The sequence below is a fragment of the Acomys minous genome, assembly GCF_964271855.1.
Source record: "Acomys minous genome assembly, chromosome: 11".
In the NCBI taxonomy this organism is placed as follows: domain Eukaryota; kingdom Metazoa; phylum Chordata; class Mammalia; order Rodentia; family Muridae; genus Acomys; species Acomys minous.
The window spans coordinates 78,553,799-78,570,448 of NC_140492.1; the positions used below are offsets into that span (position 1 = coordinate 78,553,799).

At 43.6% G+C, this 16,650-nt stretch overlaps 1 protein-coding gene and 1 long non-coding RNA gene across 4 annotated transcripts in view; one reads left to right on the plus strand and one right to left on the minus strand.

Annotated features, from left to right (window-relative positions):
• The window catches only part of LOC311609177, a 140,826-nt gene extending 129,026 nt beyond the window's left edge, over nucleotides 1-11,800 (minus strand). For all 3 annotated transcript variants that reach the window (XR_014783305.1, XR_014783306.1, XR_014783307.1), the window contains exon 1: nucleotides 11,512-11,800. This is a non-coding gene — a long non-coding RNA (uncharacterized lncRNA). The remainder of the gene's footprint in view (nucleotides 1-11,511) is intronic.
• Nucleotides 11,801-11,958: 158 nt separating this feature from the next.
• ELL2 (elongation factor for RNA polymerase II 2) overlaps nucleotides 11,959-16,650 on the plus strand; it is a 66,582-nt gene continuing 61,890 nt past the window's right edge. The window contains exon 1 of the mRNA XM_084802015.1: nucleotides 11,959-12,244. Within this exon, the coding sequence (XP_084658141.1) occupies nucleotides 12,098-12,244 (147 nt within the window). The 5' untranslated portion in view covers nucleotides 11,959-12,097. The remainder of the gene's footprint in view (nucleotides 12,245-16,650) is intronic.

The window sequence follows — 16,650 nt, forward strand, 5'->3', positions numbered from 1 at the left end:
GGTTGTCCCCATTTGGTTGGTTTCAGATTCTGATTTGCACAAGTAACAGTCTTTACTGTTAAGAACCTGTGGGATGCCAGGTTCCTGGGAATGCTTTTCAAAATTACTATTAATGCGTTTCTAAGAAAAGAAAAGAGAAGTGGGTGGGGGAGAGGTGAAGGAACAGGAACATCCTGACTGCTAAAAGTGAGTGTTTATCTTTTGCAGCCTCTGACTGGCTAAGGTTCAGTTGTTTGATATCCTCTTATCCTGGCTGGATAATACAGACCTATACAATAGCATCATCACGAAAGCTGAGGCAAGAGAAATGGTAACTTGAGGCAAGCCTGGGCTACTTAGGAAGACTATCTCGAAGTAAGCAGAACAACCTACCTTGGTTAGGGTTATTGTTGCTGTGGTAAAACACCATGACCAAAACAAGTTTGGGTAGAAAGGGTTTGCTTTGCTTACACTTCTACACCATTGTTTATCACTGTTGGACGTTAGGACAGGAACTCAAACAGGGCAGAAGCTCATGCGGAGGTCGTGGAGGGTGCTGCTCACTGGCTTGCTTCCCATGGTTTGTTCAGCCTGTTTTCTTATAGAGCCCAGGACCATCAGCAACAAATTAATTTTATGGTTGGGGATTGTCTTAGTTAGGGTTGTATTGATGTGAAGAACCACCATGACCAACTCTTAGTAATAAAAAACATTTAACTGGGGCTGACTTACAGTTTCAGAGGTTTAGTCCATTCTCATCATGGTGGGAAGCATAGCTGCATCCAGGCAGACATGGTGCTGGAGAGTGAGCTGGTCCATTCTCATCATGGTGGGATGCATAGCTGCATCCAGGCAGACATGGTGCTGGAGAGGGAGCTGGTCCATTCTCATCATGGTGGGATGCATAGCTGCATCCAGGCAGACATGGTGCTGGAGAAGGAGCTGGTCCACAGGCAGCAGGAGAATGTCCCACTGGCATAGCTTGGGCATGTTTGACCTCAAAGCCCTGCCTCCAGAGTAACACACTTCCTCTAACAAGACCATGCCTCCTCCAGTATGACCATATCTCCTAAGAGTGCCACTTCCTACGGCCAAGAATTCAAACCCATGAATCAATGGGGGCCATAACTATTCACCGCTCCAGGGATCACCACGAAATGAGGAACTGTATTAAAGATTTAATACATTAGGAAGCAGAATTAGGAAGGTTGAGGACCACTGCTCTAAGACAACTAAAAATAAGTAAAAACTAACAGTACTAAGTCCCCAAATGCCAGGGTGGCAGAGAAAATTAAACCATCAAATGCATACTTAGCTCACTTGCAGGTATTTGCTCAAGAGAAATAATATTTATGTTCATGTGAAAGCCATTAATGAACATATATAGTAGCTTAATATATAATATGCCCATAATTTACACTAGGTCATATTCTTTAACCATTATATAAGCTGGGATGTATCAACAACAACAAAAAAATATTTCTAAGCTACAAGAAGGGATAAACTACAGGAGCATACAGCAACATGGGTCAGTCTCAAGTACACTGTGCTTAGTGAAAAGGCCAGACTGTTGACAGCAGTTTAGATGGGATTCTGGGAAAGGCAACAGTGTGACGACAGAGAACAGGTCAGAGATTGCCGGCAATTAAGGGTGATGGTCTGAAACTCAAATGGATAGTACATTTTCAAGGACATTCTTTGGTGGCTATGTTGGCTAATTTTATGTCAACTTGACACAAGGCAGAGCCATCTCTGAGGAGGAAACCTCAGTTGAGAAATGAGGCGTGAAATAAGCCTGCATGAGATCAGGCTGTGGGCAAGCCCGTATGGTATTTTCTTCATTGGTGATTGGTATGGGAGGGTCCCACCAATGGTAAAGGGTACCACCCGTGGGCTGGTGGTCCTGGATGCTATAAGAAAGCAAGCTAAGCAAGTCATGACGATGGAGACATTAAACAGCACTCCCTCATGGCCTCTACATTAGCTCTTGCCTCCTGACGTTTGAGTTCCTGCCTTAGTTTCCCTCGGTGGACTGTAACTCAGGCTATGTAAGACAAATAAACCCTGCTTCATCACAGCAATAGTAACCCCATCTGAGGAAGTGGCATAGAAAAAAAAATTAACATTGCCTGTCAATAATAGAAAGTTATATGCCCCCAAAGAAGCCTTACTATGCAAAAATTAAAAATAAAATTGAAAAGTTGGTTCTAGTACTTGAATATTTTTATGCTAAACTTTTGGGATAATTACCACTCCGCCCCGCCCCCAATTTCTTCGTATTTGATATGGTTAAGGTTAATTCCCAGCGCTATTTTTGTCAAACGTTCAAAATAAGCATGCAACCAATCTGCTCAAACTTCTATAATCAGAGTGAGTGCATAAAACACATTAATTTTTTAAAGTGCAAGAGGGAACTTTTTCAAAGAAAAAGAACCTAAAGTGAGGCAAAGATATTTAGCAAGTGAAAATATACTTAATTCAGACATCTTTATGTAAAGCTAATTTTTCAGTGAAGTAAAATCATGCTGCCTGGCTGTCTATACTACTGAAGTTTAATTTAACGTGCTGACTTCAACCTCACCCTTGGTCACAGTCATAATAAATCATCAACATTCTAGACTGTTGGTTTTAAAAAATGTGGGTATCTTGAAGAAGGGGAGGGGAGTAGTAGGAGGAGATATAAGGGCAGGGCTGGGAGGAGAAGAGGGAGAAGGGACTGCAATCACAGTGTAAAGTAAACAAACAAAGTAATGGGGGAAAAGAACAGAAGGAAGAAGTATCTAGGCCTCTAGAAGAGTGTGAGAGAGCTTTACTTTATGATGGAGAGTGTTCCAAGGTCAAAAGCAACCTGCTTTGGAACATGAAAGAGTAAAACAAAGCAAGAACATCATTGTTTCAAACAACAAGAGTAATACCTAAACATTCCTTTGCAGGTAAATCAAAAGGCCAACCTTAGACTTTTTGTATTTTTTACATTGGTTCAGTTGCAAGAGATTGGAGAGAAATATTGCAGTTCAAATAGCATGAGCTGTTAAATAATCTAGAATCATTTTCTTACATAACAGAAGGCACCTGTCTTAGGCGAGCATTAGAGGGACAGAACCTGAAACTGAAGTTCCCTCATTCTCAATCAGTGGCCCTGCCTTTGGGATCAGATTACAGAGTCTCAAACACGTTTCTGTTAATTAGTCATCATTAAGATTAATTTGCTAGGACAATTTGAAAGTAACATCACTTTTAGTATTGTGCATCAATACTAGGTCCTAGAGCTACACGGATTCCTTTCCTTTCCCAGCTGAAAATTTAACTGGACGGAAGTGAAATTTTGATCCAGGTCGACAGATAAGTATTTAGTGTACACTCAGCAAACTTCATTCAGTAGGTGTGTGATAATTACTAATCTCAATGAGCTTTTACTAAATACTATTTCCAAATTATTGTTTGGGCCTCAAATTGTTCATCATCTCAGTAGAGAATCCTGTTTCAAACGTCTAGTACAAAACTTACCTCTGGTCATTGGTCTTTCTGCTGACTTCCCCTAGTTATCTCTCTTGTCCTCAGTACTTTTCAGATCAAAGAGCTGTCAAGCTCCCCAGCTATTGCCTGTGCAAAACCAGGATAACTTCCCATGGGTGTGTACCAGTCAATCATAACGCCTTAAGAGCAGAACGGGATCCAACTCTTTTCTTCCACTCCAAAAATATAGCATGTTTATATGCAGGTGACTGCAAATAACGTCCATCTAGGAAGATCTTAGAAACACACATAGGGTGGTCCTCTCATTCCGTAAATCGTTATAAATACAGTTTTATTTATTTTCTCTAAAAAAATTAGAACAATAATAAATGTTTATTTGGAAAAAGGTATCCACTGTTTTATGAAAACTTTTATTAAATTCCCATTGCCACAGAAATCTTTAACTTAGAGAAAGAAGTTCTCTAATATATAAGAGATGTGATTTGTAAACAGTTATAAAACATTCTATGAATAAAAAAAGAAACACACATAGAAACATACAAAACACACACATACACACACACACACACAGATACAACAATTATCAGTGTCACTATAAGTAGTTCACCTTGTCATAATTTTAAATAGGAGAGGTATGTAGCTGTTCAAGTGGGTTTGAAATTTAGGAAGAGTCCCCAGTTCTTTCCTTTCTGATCCTCTTTCCTTATCCTCCCTCTTACAAAACTGGTTCAATTTCACAACTATTATTACTCCAAAGGGGTAGATTCCAAGGCCCAAGACCTATACTTTCAAATGATCCTGCAGCACTGAGCCCAACAATATCTCTAATATAGGTCATCTCTTCTCCTGATTTGCTTATTATGTTTCCCAACACATCTCCTAGGAAACCAAGCATGAGGATAGTAATTTGGGGTACGTACTCACCTCTCATACCTAAACAGCCTTGCCAAGCCAGCCACTCCTACCCACTTAGAGCCTTTCATAGCCTACTCTTCCTCTCTGTTTCCGCTATTAATACTTGACTATAGAGTTCGTTGTGTTTTGCTTCCTAACTTGGCGTTGGCATCTTTCCCCATAAATCTCTGATTCTCACCCATTGCTTAGTCTTCTGTCTCCTGAATAACTCAAATTTGGATTAGAGCACTCCAGTCAAGAGTCTCCACTGGTTCCTCACTTCTCCCAAGTCCATGTACCTTTTTTTTTTTTTTTTTTTTTTTTTTTGGTCTTTTTTCCAGGACAGGGTTTCTCTGTGTAGCCTCAGCTTTCCTGACCAGGGAGGGGGTAGACCAGGCTAGCCTTGAACTCAGAGATCCCTCTGCCTCTTCTGGGAGGAAAGATGGGCACCACTAACTGCTTGGTGAGTCTGTGCTCCTATACCACAGATAAAACTCTTTATAGTTTCTTGTAAACCACTTCATGTGCCTCATGTGCCTCATGTGCCAGTTAAACTATTCCCCCCCAAATTTTCTACTAGTTCTCAACATCTTTACACTTAAAATGCTTCAGTATTTTATCATAGATACAGCTCCTTGGTTCCTTGCCCTGTGACTGTGACAGTCAGCTGACAGAAGCATCTTTTTTTATTTTATTTATTCTTGTTACATCTCAATGGTTATCCCATCCCTTGTATCCTCCCATTCCTCCCTCCCTCCCATTTTCCCCTTACTCCCCTGCCCTATGACTGTGACTGAGGGGGACCTCCATCCCCTGTATATGCTCATAGAGTATCAAGTCTCTTCTTGGTAGCATCATAAGGAAGAAGTAGTTTACTTTAATTCAGTTTGAAGGCATATCAACTAGTCCCTTTTGGTGAGGAAGACATAGTGGCCAGGTTGGCTCTGTCCATAGTGAAGTATCTTTAGAAGGTGCTGACCCACATTCAGGAGATCAGGAAACTAGGATATCACCGTTGAGGGCCATCCCAGTAGCTACGACTGCTGGCTAGGCCTTACATACCAAAAGCCACTGCCTTCCAAAACAGCATCAGCAGCTGGGATCACCACTACATCTGTGAGTCTGTGGGGAATACTCTAGCTCAAAACCATAATACAAGCTTTACCCCTCACCCCCACCCCAGGGCTAACTCTTCCAGGAAGCATCGACTTATGCTCTGCACTGACTGATTTCTAGCTATCTGGAACTCCAGTGTCAACAATTGATATCTACACAATGCTTTTTGCATAACAGGCCATATCCATGCAGCCTGTTTCTTGTTAGGCTGAACTGCCTAGTCCCAGCTCTGTATATAGTCTAACCTAAAAGTATCATGTTGCTTAATTTCCCAGATTCCAAACATTAGCAAAAGATTCCCAGATAGTATACTTATCAAGGGCCCAGGACCAAATACTTGAATCAGCATTTGAATAATTGATTGGAAATAAAATGTGATCCACCACAGCTGTGATTCTAGCCTTCTAAGTTGATCCAGACCAAAATGATCTTCCAAGTTTATAAGGGAGTTATAGTTATCGTAAACTTTCTGCCATAGTAAGTACTAGAAATCATGTCATAAAGTAGCTGGCATTTTCCCATGGGAACAAGTGACATTATTGGGATACTTCTGACCAAAGACACATTGTCAAATGAATTATGGAAATGAAAGACTTCCAATATAAGCAAAGATATGACAACTATAAAATATAATGATTTTGAATTATAAGTTTTCTCAAATGGGCATGTATGTTCTCTGTGTATTACACAAAATGTAATGCAGTACAAATTATACATGCCATACACAAAAAGTTAGAATCAGTTTTCATGAAAAGTCACCAACGCCGAATGAATCTTTTTTTTTTTTCTTGCTATTTAGAAGGATGTTTGGTGTTGTCGTGAAATGGGACAGTTCAAAGATTCAGTGTTCTCTCAACAGCATCAGCAAAAATCAGTTCCCAATGTGCCCTGGAAGGTCCAACTGTACGGCCTGTTCAGTTCACCTCATAGACCTCAGAGCCATGTCCAAATGTAGAGTGCTAGATGTGGGATCTGGCTGGCTCTGTTGTGCACAATGTGGAAGGAACATGCACAACCTCTCTGAGCCTCACTGATCTCAAGGATAAGAGTCTGTAACAATGGCTACCTCACAAAGTTCTAGGGCAAAGAAATTCAGAGATAATGTAACTTAATTTGCTTTTAAACTATAAGGCCTTATCAGGATAAGCTTGTAAGCCTGGTCTAGGGGAACAGGGCTGTAATCTCAGCACTCAAACAATTGGATATGGTGAGTTTGAGGCCACTCTGAGCCCTACAGCAAGACTGTTTCCTGATGGGGATGATTTGTGCACTATTAGCATGTTAGAAATAAAAAGCTGGGCACAGTCCCCTTCTACCTAAATCTTGAATTTATTTGGAAACGTGTGAGCTTCTTTTCAGCACTCTTCTTAGAATCTATTTGAAATCTTCTGAGTCTTTGCAATATGCTGAAAAGCCAAAAAGCAATTATCACACGTGAAAAACAGATTGTTGGCCACTGTGTTATGGACTGATCTGTGCATCAAGAAAGGAGAGCTGCTTGGTTTGTTTGCTTTGCTTGTTTGGTCTTTTTGGTATGCTAGGGAATAAAAATATGACTTTTCTTTTCTTTTTAAGATAGCCAAATTTAATTATAAGCATCTTATATAATAAATGAAATTAAGTATGGATATTAATCACTTGAGAAATGAAACTGATACAATAAAAAAAATATGACTTTTCTTTCCAAAGGGTAAACAATCTCCTAAAGATGGCTCTTCAAATGAGGAAACGCAAAAAAAAAAAAAAAAGAAAAGAAAAGAAAAAAGAAAGAAGTAAAAAGAAAGGAAAAGAAGGAAGAAAAAAAGAAAGAAAAAAGGGGGAGGACAACAAACAAAATCAGAGAAAAAGAAGCTTGTTTGTGAGGAGGTTTCTGAGTTCTTGTGAGAAAACTCCAAGAAATCAACACCTTGTGACTTCAGTTTCTTCAAAAACACAGAATTGTTCTTGGATTATGCTTTCGTTCCCCTCCTGGGTTTAGTGGATAGGAGTTAGTTTGCTTCAGATTATTTATTAAAACTGGCTCTTGCTATTTGTTTATATGCCTCCATGGGAAAAAAATATGTTTTGGCCATGTGCTGGCTTGCCTGCCACGAGTACCATGCCCTTGTGAATGTACACTTTACTTGTGTGACTCTTCTTAATTCTCAGAGTATAAACTGTCTGATGCTCTGAATAAAGTTGGCTGCTACATGAGACTTTAGTCCACTTTATTTGTTATCTCCATTCTCCCACGTCCCATCACTTTTAAAGCAGTAAACAGCTTAGAAAGGTGTAACATGAAGTACTAGATCTATAAAAGAGAAAATGCTGTGTTCAATAGCTCTAAAAAGAATAAAGAGACGCCCGTCTATCTACACTATCACAACCAAGCTCCAAGTCTGAAGGAAAGAGTAGAAGAGAAGAGGATGCAGGAACACTGCGTGGATGGATGGGTACCAACATGGCCAGAGATGGATTGGCTGTGAGAGGAAGCAGGGGCTGCCTATGCCAGGATGTGCACAAACCAATCCCATTGTCTCCATATCCAAGAGGGAGCACAGAACTGAAGTCCCTGAAGGCCTGTGGTGATGGACAGTCCCTTTCAGAAAATCATCTGCCTTAGTCCTTCTCTGTAATATAACTACAGAAAGATGGCACCTCCCTTCCCAACATCCACACAAGTACCCCTCTTAACCCATCCCTAGATAAACAAGATGTCTGCTGAGACGCACTTCAGTTTATGTTCTCTGGGGTTCTTTGTTTTGTTTTTGTTTTTTTATCTATACAGCATTCCATCTCTAACCCTTCCTAATAAGAAACTAAGCTAGAACTCACTCTATTGTCCAACCTGGACTACAGCTCTTAATTCTCCTGCTGCTTCTCAAATGCTAGGATGGCAGTGTGACTATGCCCAGCTCAAAGACTTTACTATGTTTGGTTAGGTGTTAACAGAAATAAAAAGGCTCACATAAATGGTATTGTCTTCTAGCTTTGCTTAAAAACTAAATCTGTCAACACTGGACTCCTTCACGTATACCAGTGTGCTGTACCAAGAAACTATCAGGCCTTTAAATAATCCCAGCTCAGCATAATCTTGTACCTCCATCCCTGTGACATTTTGTTTGGTCTGGTTCACCTATTATTTGGGTACCAAATGGTTCCTGAAGATATCAGAGACATCTGAGATGGCTGTTAAATACGCAGCAATCAGAGATGAGGGGTGCCCTTACGTCTGAAAGCCAGAAAATTTCTTAATGGTCAGGCAGCCCCTGCTTGAATGCCACATGTGCACATTGGAGCCATGATAAGCTTTACCTCAGAATACTTCTCTTTGTCCTTTGTGGCACTAAAGTAGATTTCTTCTGAGTGAAACACAGTGTCTATTCAGTGTAATAGGCACTAAGTTAAAAAAAAAACTGACTCCGACCCTCCTCTTCCAATTATAGTAGGCTAGGCGGGTTGCTTCTAAATTAATAGGGTCTCTAGTTCCTCATTCATAAAATGAATGGGTTTATCTAGAGTGACTATTACAATAATTTGTATTTGCCTCTTACCATCTGTACTACCTCAACTTATCAAGAATCTGCTTGGCCTTCAAGAGACTGTAAAAGTTTTACCGCCAGCTGGGCGTGGTGGTGCACACCTGTAATCCCAGGCTTGGGGAGGCAGAGGCAGGCAGATATCTGTGAGTTCAAGGCCAGCCTGGCCTACAAATTGAGTCCAGGACAACCAAGGCTACACAGAGAAACTCTGTCTTAAAAAAAAAACTAAAAAGCAAAACAAAACAAAACAAAACAAAACAAAAAAACCCCAGCCAAACAAAAACCTAAAATTAAAAAAAAAAAAAGTTTTAGCACCTCTATTTTTTCTTTGCATTTTTTAAAAGCTCATTACCAATATATCCAAATTGGCATTTATTAATTCTATAATTGCTTTGCTATGTGCTTGTTCACTCACCATAGGTTTAATTTTTAATTTCCACCCCCCCACAACATGTTACACTTAACTGGCATTCAACAGAAAACATGTATACAGTGGTAACCTTGACAAAGGGTTACTTTCTCCACTCTCCTTCAAACTATCCATCCTTAGGGGAAGCGCAACTTGACCATCAGGTTTGGACTGACACAATCTACATGTCTGTGGGACAGTGCTGTGTTAACAGGTCACAGTGTACGTGAAGACGGCTTCCATTCCCAGTTGGAAAGCTCAAAAGGGGAAAGGCGTGCAAATAAACATTAGCTTGCTACAACACCATACTACCCATTAAAAGAATAAGGCACGAGAGAAATTTACCTAAAATTAAGGCAAGGAGGCAGAAATTAGACATCTGAAAACTACAATGAAAACTCCCCTGCCCTTTGGATGTCATCAGAATTCTTAGTAAGAGGAGACTAAGTTAGGATGTCCTGTGGGTGGGGATTTACCCACCCTCACCGGAAAAGCAGTGGGATACAGGCTTAACTTGTTCTAGTCATACCTCCCCCATCTCCATCCTCGCTCCGCCCCCAAATAACTAAGGCTTTAGATATGTGGTAAGTTCTTCCCCATAGAAATAAAGAAAACAAGAATAAAGGAGAATTCTCACAGCTCCTTTTCAGACTACATTTTATCTAGACATGAAGTATTTGAGTATGGTATTTTTATGAGGAAATACGAAGCTTTTATTTTCTCATGTAAAAGTAAATTTCTTAATTTATCCTCTGTTACTGCCATAATTTCTTTATTTAATACATTTTAGGAAACTAATACTATGTGATCACTAAAGTAACAGATGTAAGCCATGTTTGATAGAACCAATACTAGTGGGCTGAATTTAAGATAAATTACAAAGTGATCTCTCCTGATGAAGCTGGGCTTGATCCCCAAGCTTTTATTTAATCTCTATACTACAAAAAGAGGATTCCTTCTGAGACTTGCAGTGTGCACATAGAATGCTTGAAATCTGGGGAAAAGGTGAGGTTACTCAGGTGTGTGGTGGACATAGAATCAGAGGAGATCATAGACCCAACTATATTTAAAAGTTAAAAAATACACTGATTAAACACCTATAAAAAGAATTTCAGAAAAAAATCACGGTAAAGTTTTACAATCTGAGAATAATAATGAACGTCTCAATTTATAAAACAGAAATGAAAAGATGGTATCTTTACAGAGTGCCTATCCTTGCTTTCAAAATTATCACTTGTTTTTGTTTGTTTAGTTTTTGCTATTGTTTCTATTTCGTTGCTATTGTTTTTTGAAACAGGGGCTCAGTTGGTAGCCCAAGCTGGTCTAGCACCCTCCAAAGTCCATCCCCCCAGCCTCAGCTTGGCAATTGTTTGTCTTGTGTTTTTGATCATCCAATTAATTGACCTTCTCAGGAGAAACCTATCTAGTCTATCCACACACAGCTTAAAGAGGACTGGCTTAGGTGCCTTCCTCTAGCCATGCCCACACATAGCATAAACTGGAGTGGCAAGTAAACCAAGCCTCCTTCTACTTTGGCCTCCACCTCCTCCATTTAACCTCAATAAGAGCTTCTCCTACCCTAAAGCCTTGCCAGGTTTTCTCACAGCCCTGTCAAATGAAACAGAGATCTCTAACTCAGAGAATGGAAGGTATCCCTTTCCTTTTCACCTAAGTTCACTCTTTTAGGGTCCTTTGAAAGAAGAGACCCCCAAACAGCATGGCTTTCCCATGCCCCATAAAAAGGCATAACCCCGATCACATGGTGAGCTCCAGAACATATTCCGTTCCTGTGAGATCACACGCATGTATGAGTTGGCTTTGGAAGACTCTGAGGTTCAACTCTATTTATTGTATCATACCCACCACACGAACCACACGAACTGGCATAATTTTGTGCTTAAGTTGCTCCACACAATCTCACGCAGCCACTGAAGACTACAGCCGATTTGGTAATTTCAAGTCTGGAATAAAAAAAAAGTCCTCTGCTCCACCCTAGTACCGACTTCCTTTTAAGGAATAGCTCTCCAGCGTCTGCGTACTGTGTCCGCCCCACAGAGGCACATCACGGTCCAGAGCTTATGCAGCAGTCGGGAGACAAAACCTGTACTTGGTCACCTGTCCTGCCTTCACTCACGCCGAACACAGGTCTTCACCACGGTCCGTGGGGACAGGTTGACTCTGTCACTGCGTTCGGTCCACTGTTACCCCTCAAGGGGCGGGGCTCCGACTGAGGCTACCAGACTTGGTAACCTTGACACCCAATTAGCCAGGGGATTTCCCCCCCCCAAAAAAAAATCCGTCCAGCCAATCGCCGCAAGAGAGCCAAGACGAGACGTGACGTCAGATGCGATTAACTCAGGCCCGTCACCCCGACGTAAAAGCTCTCTTCTGTCGGACGTCCCGTCCCGAGAGCAAAACTCTAGCGACTTTGGGCCCCGCCCCTTGAGGTGAAGCGCGGCCAATGAGGGCGGCTCTGTGGGGACCGGGACCAATGAGCAGAGGCCGGGGCGGGGCGTGGGCTCGAGGGTGGGGCGGCCGGCAGCTGTGGAAGCCCGAGGTCTAGCTGCGCGCAGTATATGACAGTACGTCAGCAGCGGGATGGCCGTAGCTGTGGCGGCGGCTGCAGGAGCCCGAGCAGCCGCGGCCGCAGTGGAGGCTGGAGCCCGAGCGGCGTCCGCGGTGGCACCCCGGGGAGTTTAAGATGGCGGCGGGGGGGGCGGCGGGGCTGCGGGAGGAGCAGCGCTACGGGCTGGCGTGTGGGCGGCTGGGGCAAGACAACATCACCGTGCTGCATGTGAAGCTCACCGAGACGGCGATCCGGGCGCTGGAGACTTACCAGAGCCACAAGGTGAGCGGCCGGCCGGGCAGCGCTCGGGGAGGCGGCGGCGGCGGCCACTGCGCTTTTCTGCCCGGCGCCTGGCGCAGCGTCGCTGGGGCGCTGGCTCCCGCTGCCGCTGCCTCGGTGCCCGCGGAGGGGAGCGGGGCCGGCCGGGGGGTGGGGGGGGGGCGGGCGCCGACGCCGCGGTCCGGGGCCGCTGGGGAGAGGGGCGCGGGCGGGCGGCCCCTGGCGGCGGGGTCAGCCGGGCCAAAGCTACGACGCCGCTGCGGGACTTCCCCACGGTGCCCGCGGGGGTTCCTGGCTTGTTTAGTCCCGAGGAGGGACCGGGTCCCCGGGAGAGAAGTGCGGCGACCGTCTTAGCCACGGCGGGGGCGCGCGCAGCTACCAGTAAAGAAGCTAGGGCTGACGGCCGCGAGCGGTCCAAGTTTTCGGGCCAACGCCGGGGATGGGGTTGGGGGGGAGGTGGCGGTGGAGCCGCTGAGTGTGAGGGGCACCGGCGCTCCGTGGGGTTGAGGACACAACTTGTACTCTCAGGGACTTGGAGACACTGGCGCGCCGAGTGTAGGCGGGAGTGTACACCGTGTACTCGGGAAGGCCAGGGACACGGGCGCTGCGAGGAGGGGGAGGGGGGGACACACCTTGCACTCTCCCGGACTCTGGAACGCTGGCTCTGCGTTGGGTTCCCGGACACGCAGGGCGTCCCGCGTAGCAGCGAACGGACACCGCATCTCGGGGAGAGAGACACCACAAGACTCAAACACAACTAGAGCCGGGACAAGACGGCAGGTTCCGGGGAAAGGAATTCTCGGAAGTTCTGCTCAGCCGAAAGGCTCGCCGCGTCCTGTGCTGACTCGCTGTCTGTTGGCGAGGAGCGAGCCCGAAGGCTAAGGGGAGACGGACACAAGGCATCCTGGACCGAGACTCTGCTCTAGTCCAAGGCCCCCGAGAGGAGAGAAACCTGCGGTCTCCCTCTCATACCGTACTCTGAGCGCCTGTCTCCACTACAGGAAGAAGCTCAGAGTTACATGCCCCACAGCTGGAACCCAAACCCAGGAACGCTTTAACACTGAAAAGAGTAGGGCACCAAAAAGACAGTTTAACAAGATTGGGGGTGGGGGTGAGGGGTACAAGGAAGCCGATTATGGACATGTAAGGGGAGCATGTTGAAGTGGACGAATTGTCGAAGGGGAAGGCAATACCATATGGGGAAACCAATAGCATTTTATTCAGAGAAGAGAGACCAAAAGAGCTACACCCCACAGAGGTTTCTGGCAAATAGCTCAGTGCCTACTAAAGAATATATTCCAATTCGTCTCGTAAAACAGGCACAGTTCGGCAGAAGGACACCTCATATACTTAGATAAAAGTGAAGAAAAGAATTAACATCTGTTGAGCTCCCACTAGTGCCAGGCACTTTAAATGCATACAGAGAAAAATAGTCTTAGTCAGAGCCAGCAGAGCTTCCAGAGGGACACACACACACACACACACACACACACACACACACAGGAGGGCACACAAACAGTTGTGTGTACATCTTGGGAGTATGTGAGTTCGCATGGCAAAAGGAAAGCTTCAGAGCATACCATCTTGCTCTGGTTGGACACATGTGTTGTGAACAGAGAAGCATATGGTGAGAAATGGTTGCAAGTTTTGTGGAACACTGAGGGGAAGGCAACAAGGAGGAGTGCAAGAACAGGGAGAAATACACCTTATACCCAGGGAGGGTGCCTGTATACAGTATACAGCCATCAATAAAGACACAAAGATATAGGAGATAGCAAAAACTGAATGTGCTGTAAGCTGCTCTCCAGGCAGGCTCACAAGCAAGAAAAGAGGCCAGCACCAGCAAGGACGAGGAGGCCCATCTGGGTAAAGCCAGATTGGGGGCAGGGGGAGGGGGGGACAAGGCTGGCAGTGGAGAGAAACTTAGCCCTGCAAGATGGAGAGATAAGGTGGCAGGTTCTAAGGAAGGAATGGCAGTGGGAAGAAGTTAGGTCAGGGGGGATGTAAAGAAGAGGAGCCCAGCCCCCAACTGTAAAAAGCCAACAACAAAACTGAAATACGGTGGGCTGAGAAGGCATCTGTGGGAACTAGAGGTCTGTCAGCCACTTTGGGAAGCAACAGGCCAATTGTACGGGTTAAACAGTGATATTGCACACACTGGTTCAGGGAAACTGCTGAGATAAAGAGGCCCACTTGAAGGAAAGAAAAGGTAGTGCCCGGGTTTAACTGAAGTGACAGAGAAGCCCCAGTCTGCCTATCCTCTGGGGCCCTGGAAGGGTGTTTGTTTTCTTACCTTTGTGTGGCCTTCATCTCTGCCTGGTGTTTTCACACTTGGTATTAAGGTTAAAGTGCCCAGCTCACTTCTGTTCATATGCCAGTATCTTTCTAGAGACACCGAAGAGCGAGACTTGTTTCTCTGTCAACTCTTTTACTTAGATTTTTTTATTTTTAATCTTTTTATTTTGCTTGTTTTAGTTAAAGGTAGTGAAGTCAGTGGCTTTGTTCTTAACTGTCCTTAATGCCTATTAGTATCACTCATTTTCCATTTCTGGCATATAAATTAATGGGTCAAATCAGTCATGTGTGTCCACTTTTCTGAGTGTGAAGCCTAGCAGATTAAATTAGTCTTAGAATTCTCGTCCTCTTGAAGAACTGGTGGTAGAAACAGTGGTATGCTGCGGGTGGGAGGGGTTGGTGGAGAATAAGCTGACTTAGCCGTTTCTTTTGGACACTGCCTTGTTCCGAGTTAACCAGCTCCTGTCCTTAGTTGTGTCACTTAAGCTATGCTTTTGTTAAAAAAAAAAAAAATCAAAAAAAACCAAAACAAACAAACAAAAACAAAAACAAAAAAACCACCTAAGAGATTTGGAAATCGAGTGTAACATAAGGTGAAAATGACAAGGCTGTTGTAGGACATGGGCAGGAGATAAAGCATTGAAGGCTCTTCTCTACTGATGCAGCAGGGTACTCTGGGAAATATAGCTAAAGCATCCTGTGGGCATGCCCCCAGCCAGACCAGGGCTCCTCAGCCAACAGTAACTGTTGCTGGTGGTGAGCATCTACCTGAACCCTTTTATCCTCCAGTGGAAGGGTATTTGTTTGGTCTTTTTCACTTCCCATCATCATAAGGAAGGCTCATGACTTTAATTTGTAACTGCTGTTTGAGACTTTTGCCTTGTGGTAGAGAATAAGGGGAAAGCTTTGGGATGGCTAAGCTCATCCCCTCTCTGGGCTGGGGATTTTTTAATTTCTTACACAAAACAGTACTTGCCATTCCTAACAGAGGAGGGTACTTGGTGACAAATGGCTACCAAGAAGCTTTGACTTATAAAAGAGATGATGAATTTTTAATGATTTTTCTAAGGGCCAGAAGTGTTATTTCTGTAGATACAATCAAGCAAATGTACTGAGTTCTCAGGGCTCAGAGAGACAGAATCTGATGGACGTATTTAAACTTGGTCCTCTCAGATCACAATTCTTCATTGTTTCATAACACAAAATTTGATTTGCCTTTGTTATTCAAGTTTTCTGTTTTCAGTGAAGAAACAGAGAATGTTTGTAAATGGGCTTGGGAATGCTGACAGTCCCAGGTGGGGTGCATGTCTGCTAAAAGTTGCTTTTCACACACTTTGAATATGGAGCCAGTTTCAAAATTGCTTATATATAAAGTAATACCTGGAAAGTTATTTTCATGATTTATGGACATATTCAGATATTCTAACACAGATGTCAGGATGTCAAGTTTTATCTAAACATAGATGATTTTGAATTAAAAGAACAAAGAAGCAAATCATACCATAAGCTACAACTTTATAGTCTGTGATTGTGCGGTCTACATATGCCAAGCATATATGAGAAGATCCTATATTACTATTTTATATTTTCCCCAAATTTCAAACTGTATATAAAATTAAAATACATTTTAGCTGACTTCCTTACTAATATAGCATGCTTTCTTTTGGCCTTTTAATAATATACTTCTATGGTTTAAAAAAAAAGTCCCCAAACACTGTTTTTTAGGTTTTGTTATTGCTGAGCCCATCAATTTGTTCTTTTTTTAGATTCTGAGGCCACACACTGAATGTGGGGCCTCACATATGCTAGGCAAGCACTCTCTCTACCCCTTTTGGAAAAAGAATCTCATACATTCCAGGCTGGCCTAGAAAATGCTATGTAGATGACAGTGGCCTTGAACTTCTTGCCTCTACCTTCCGAGTACTAGGATTGCAGACCACGTAGCAGGCCCTGCATGCTGTGTGAAGTAGTGTTGGGTATCAAACACAGGGTTTCCTGTGCTAGGCAAGTACTCTGCTACCAACTGAGCTATATTCCAGAGGCCCGGCTCCTGCTTCTTTTGTGGTTTTGTTTTGAGCTAGGACCCTACTGAGTTAAGAGGACTGCCTTTGACC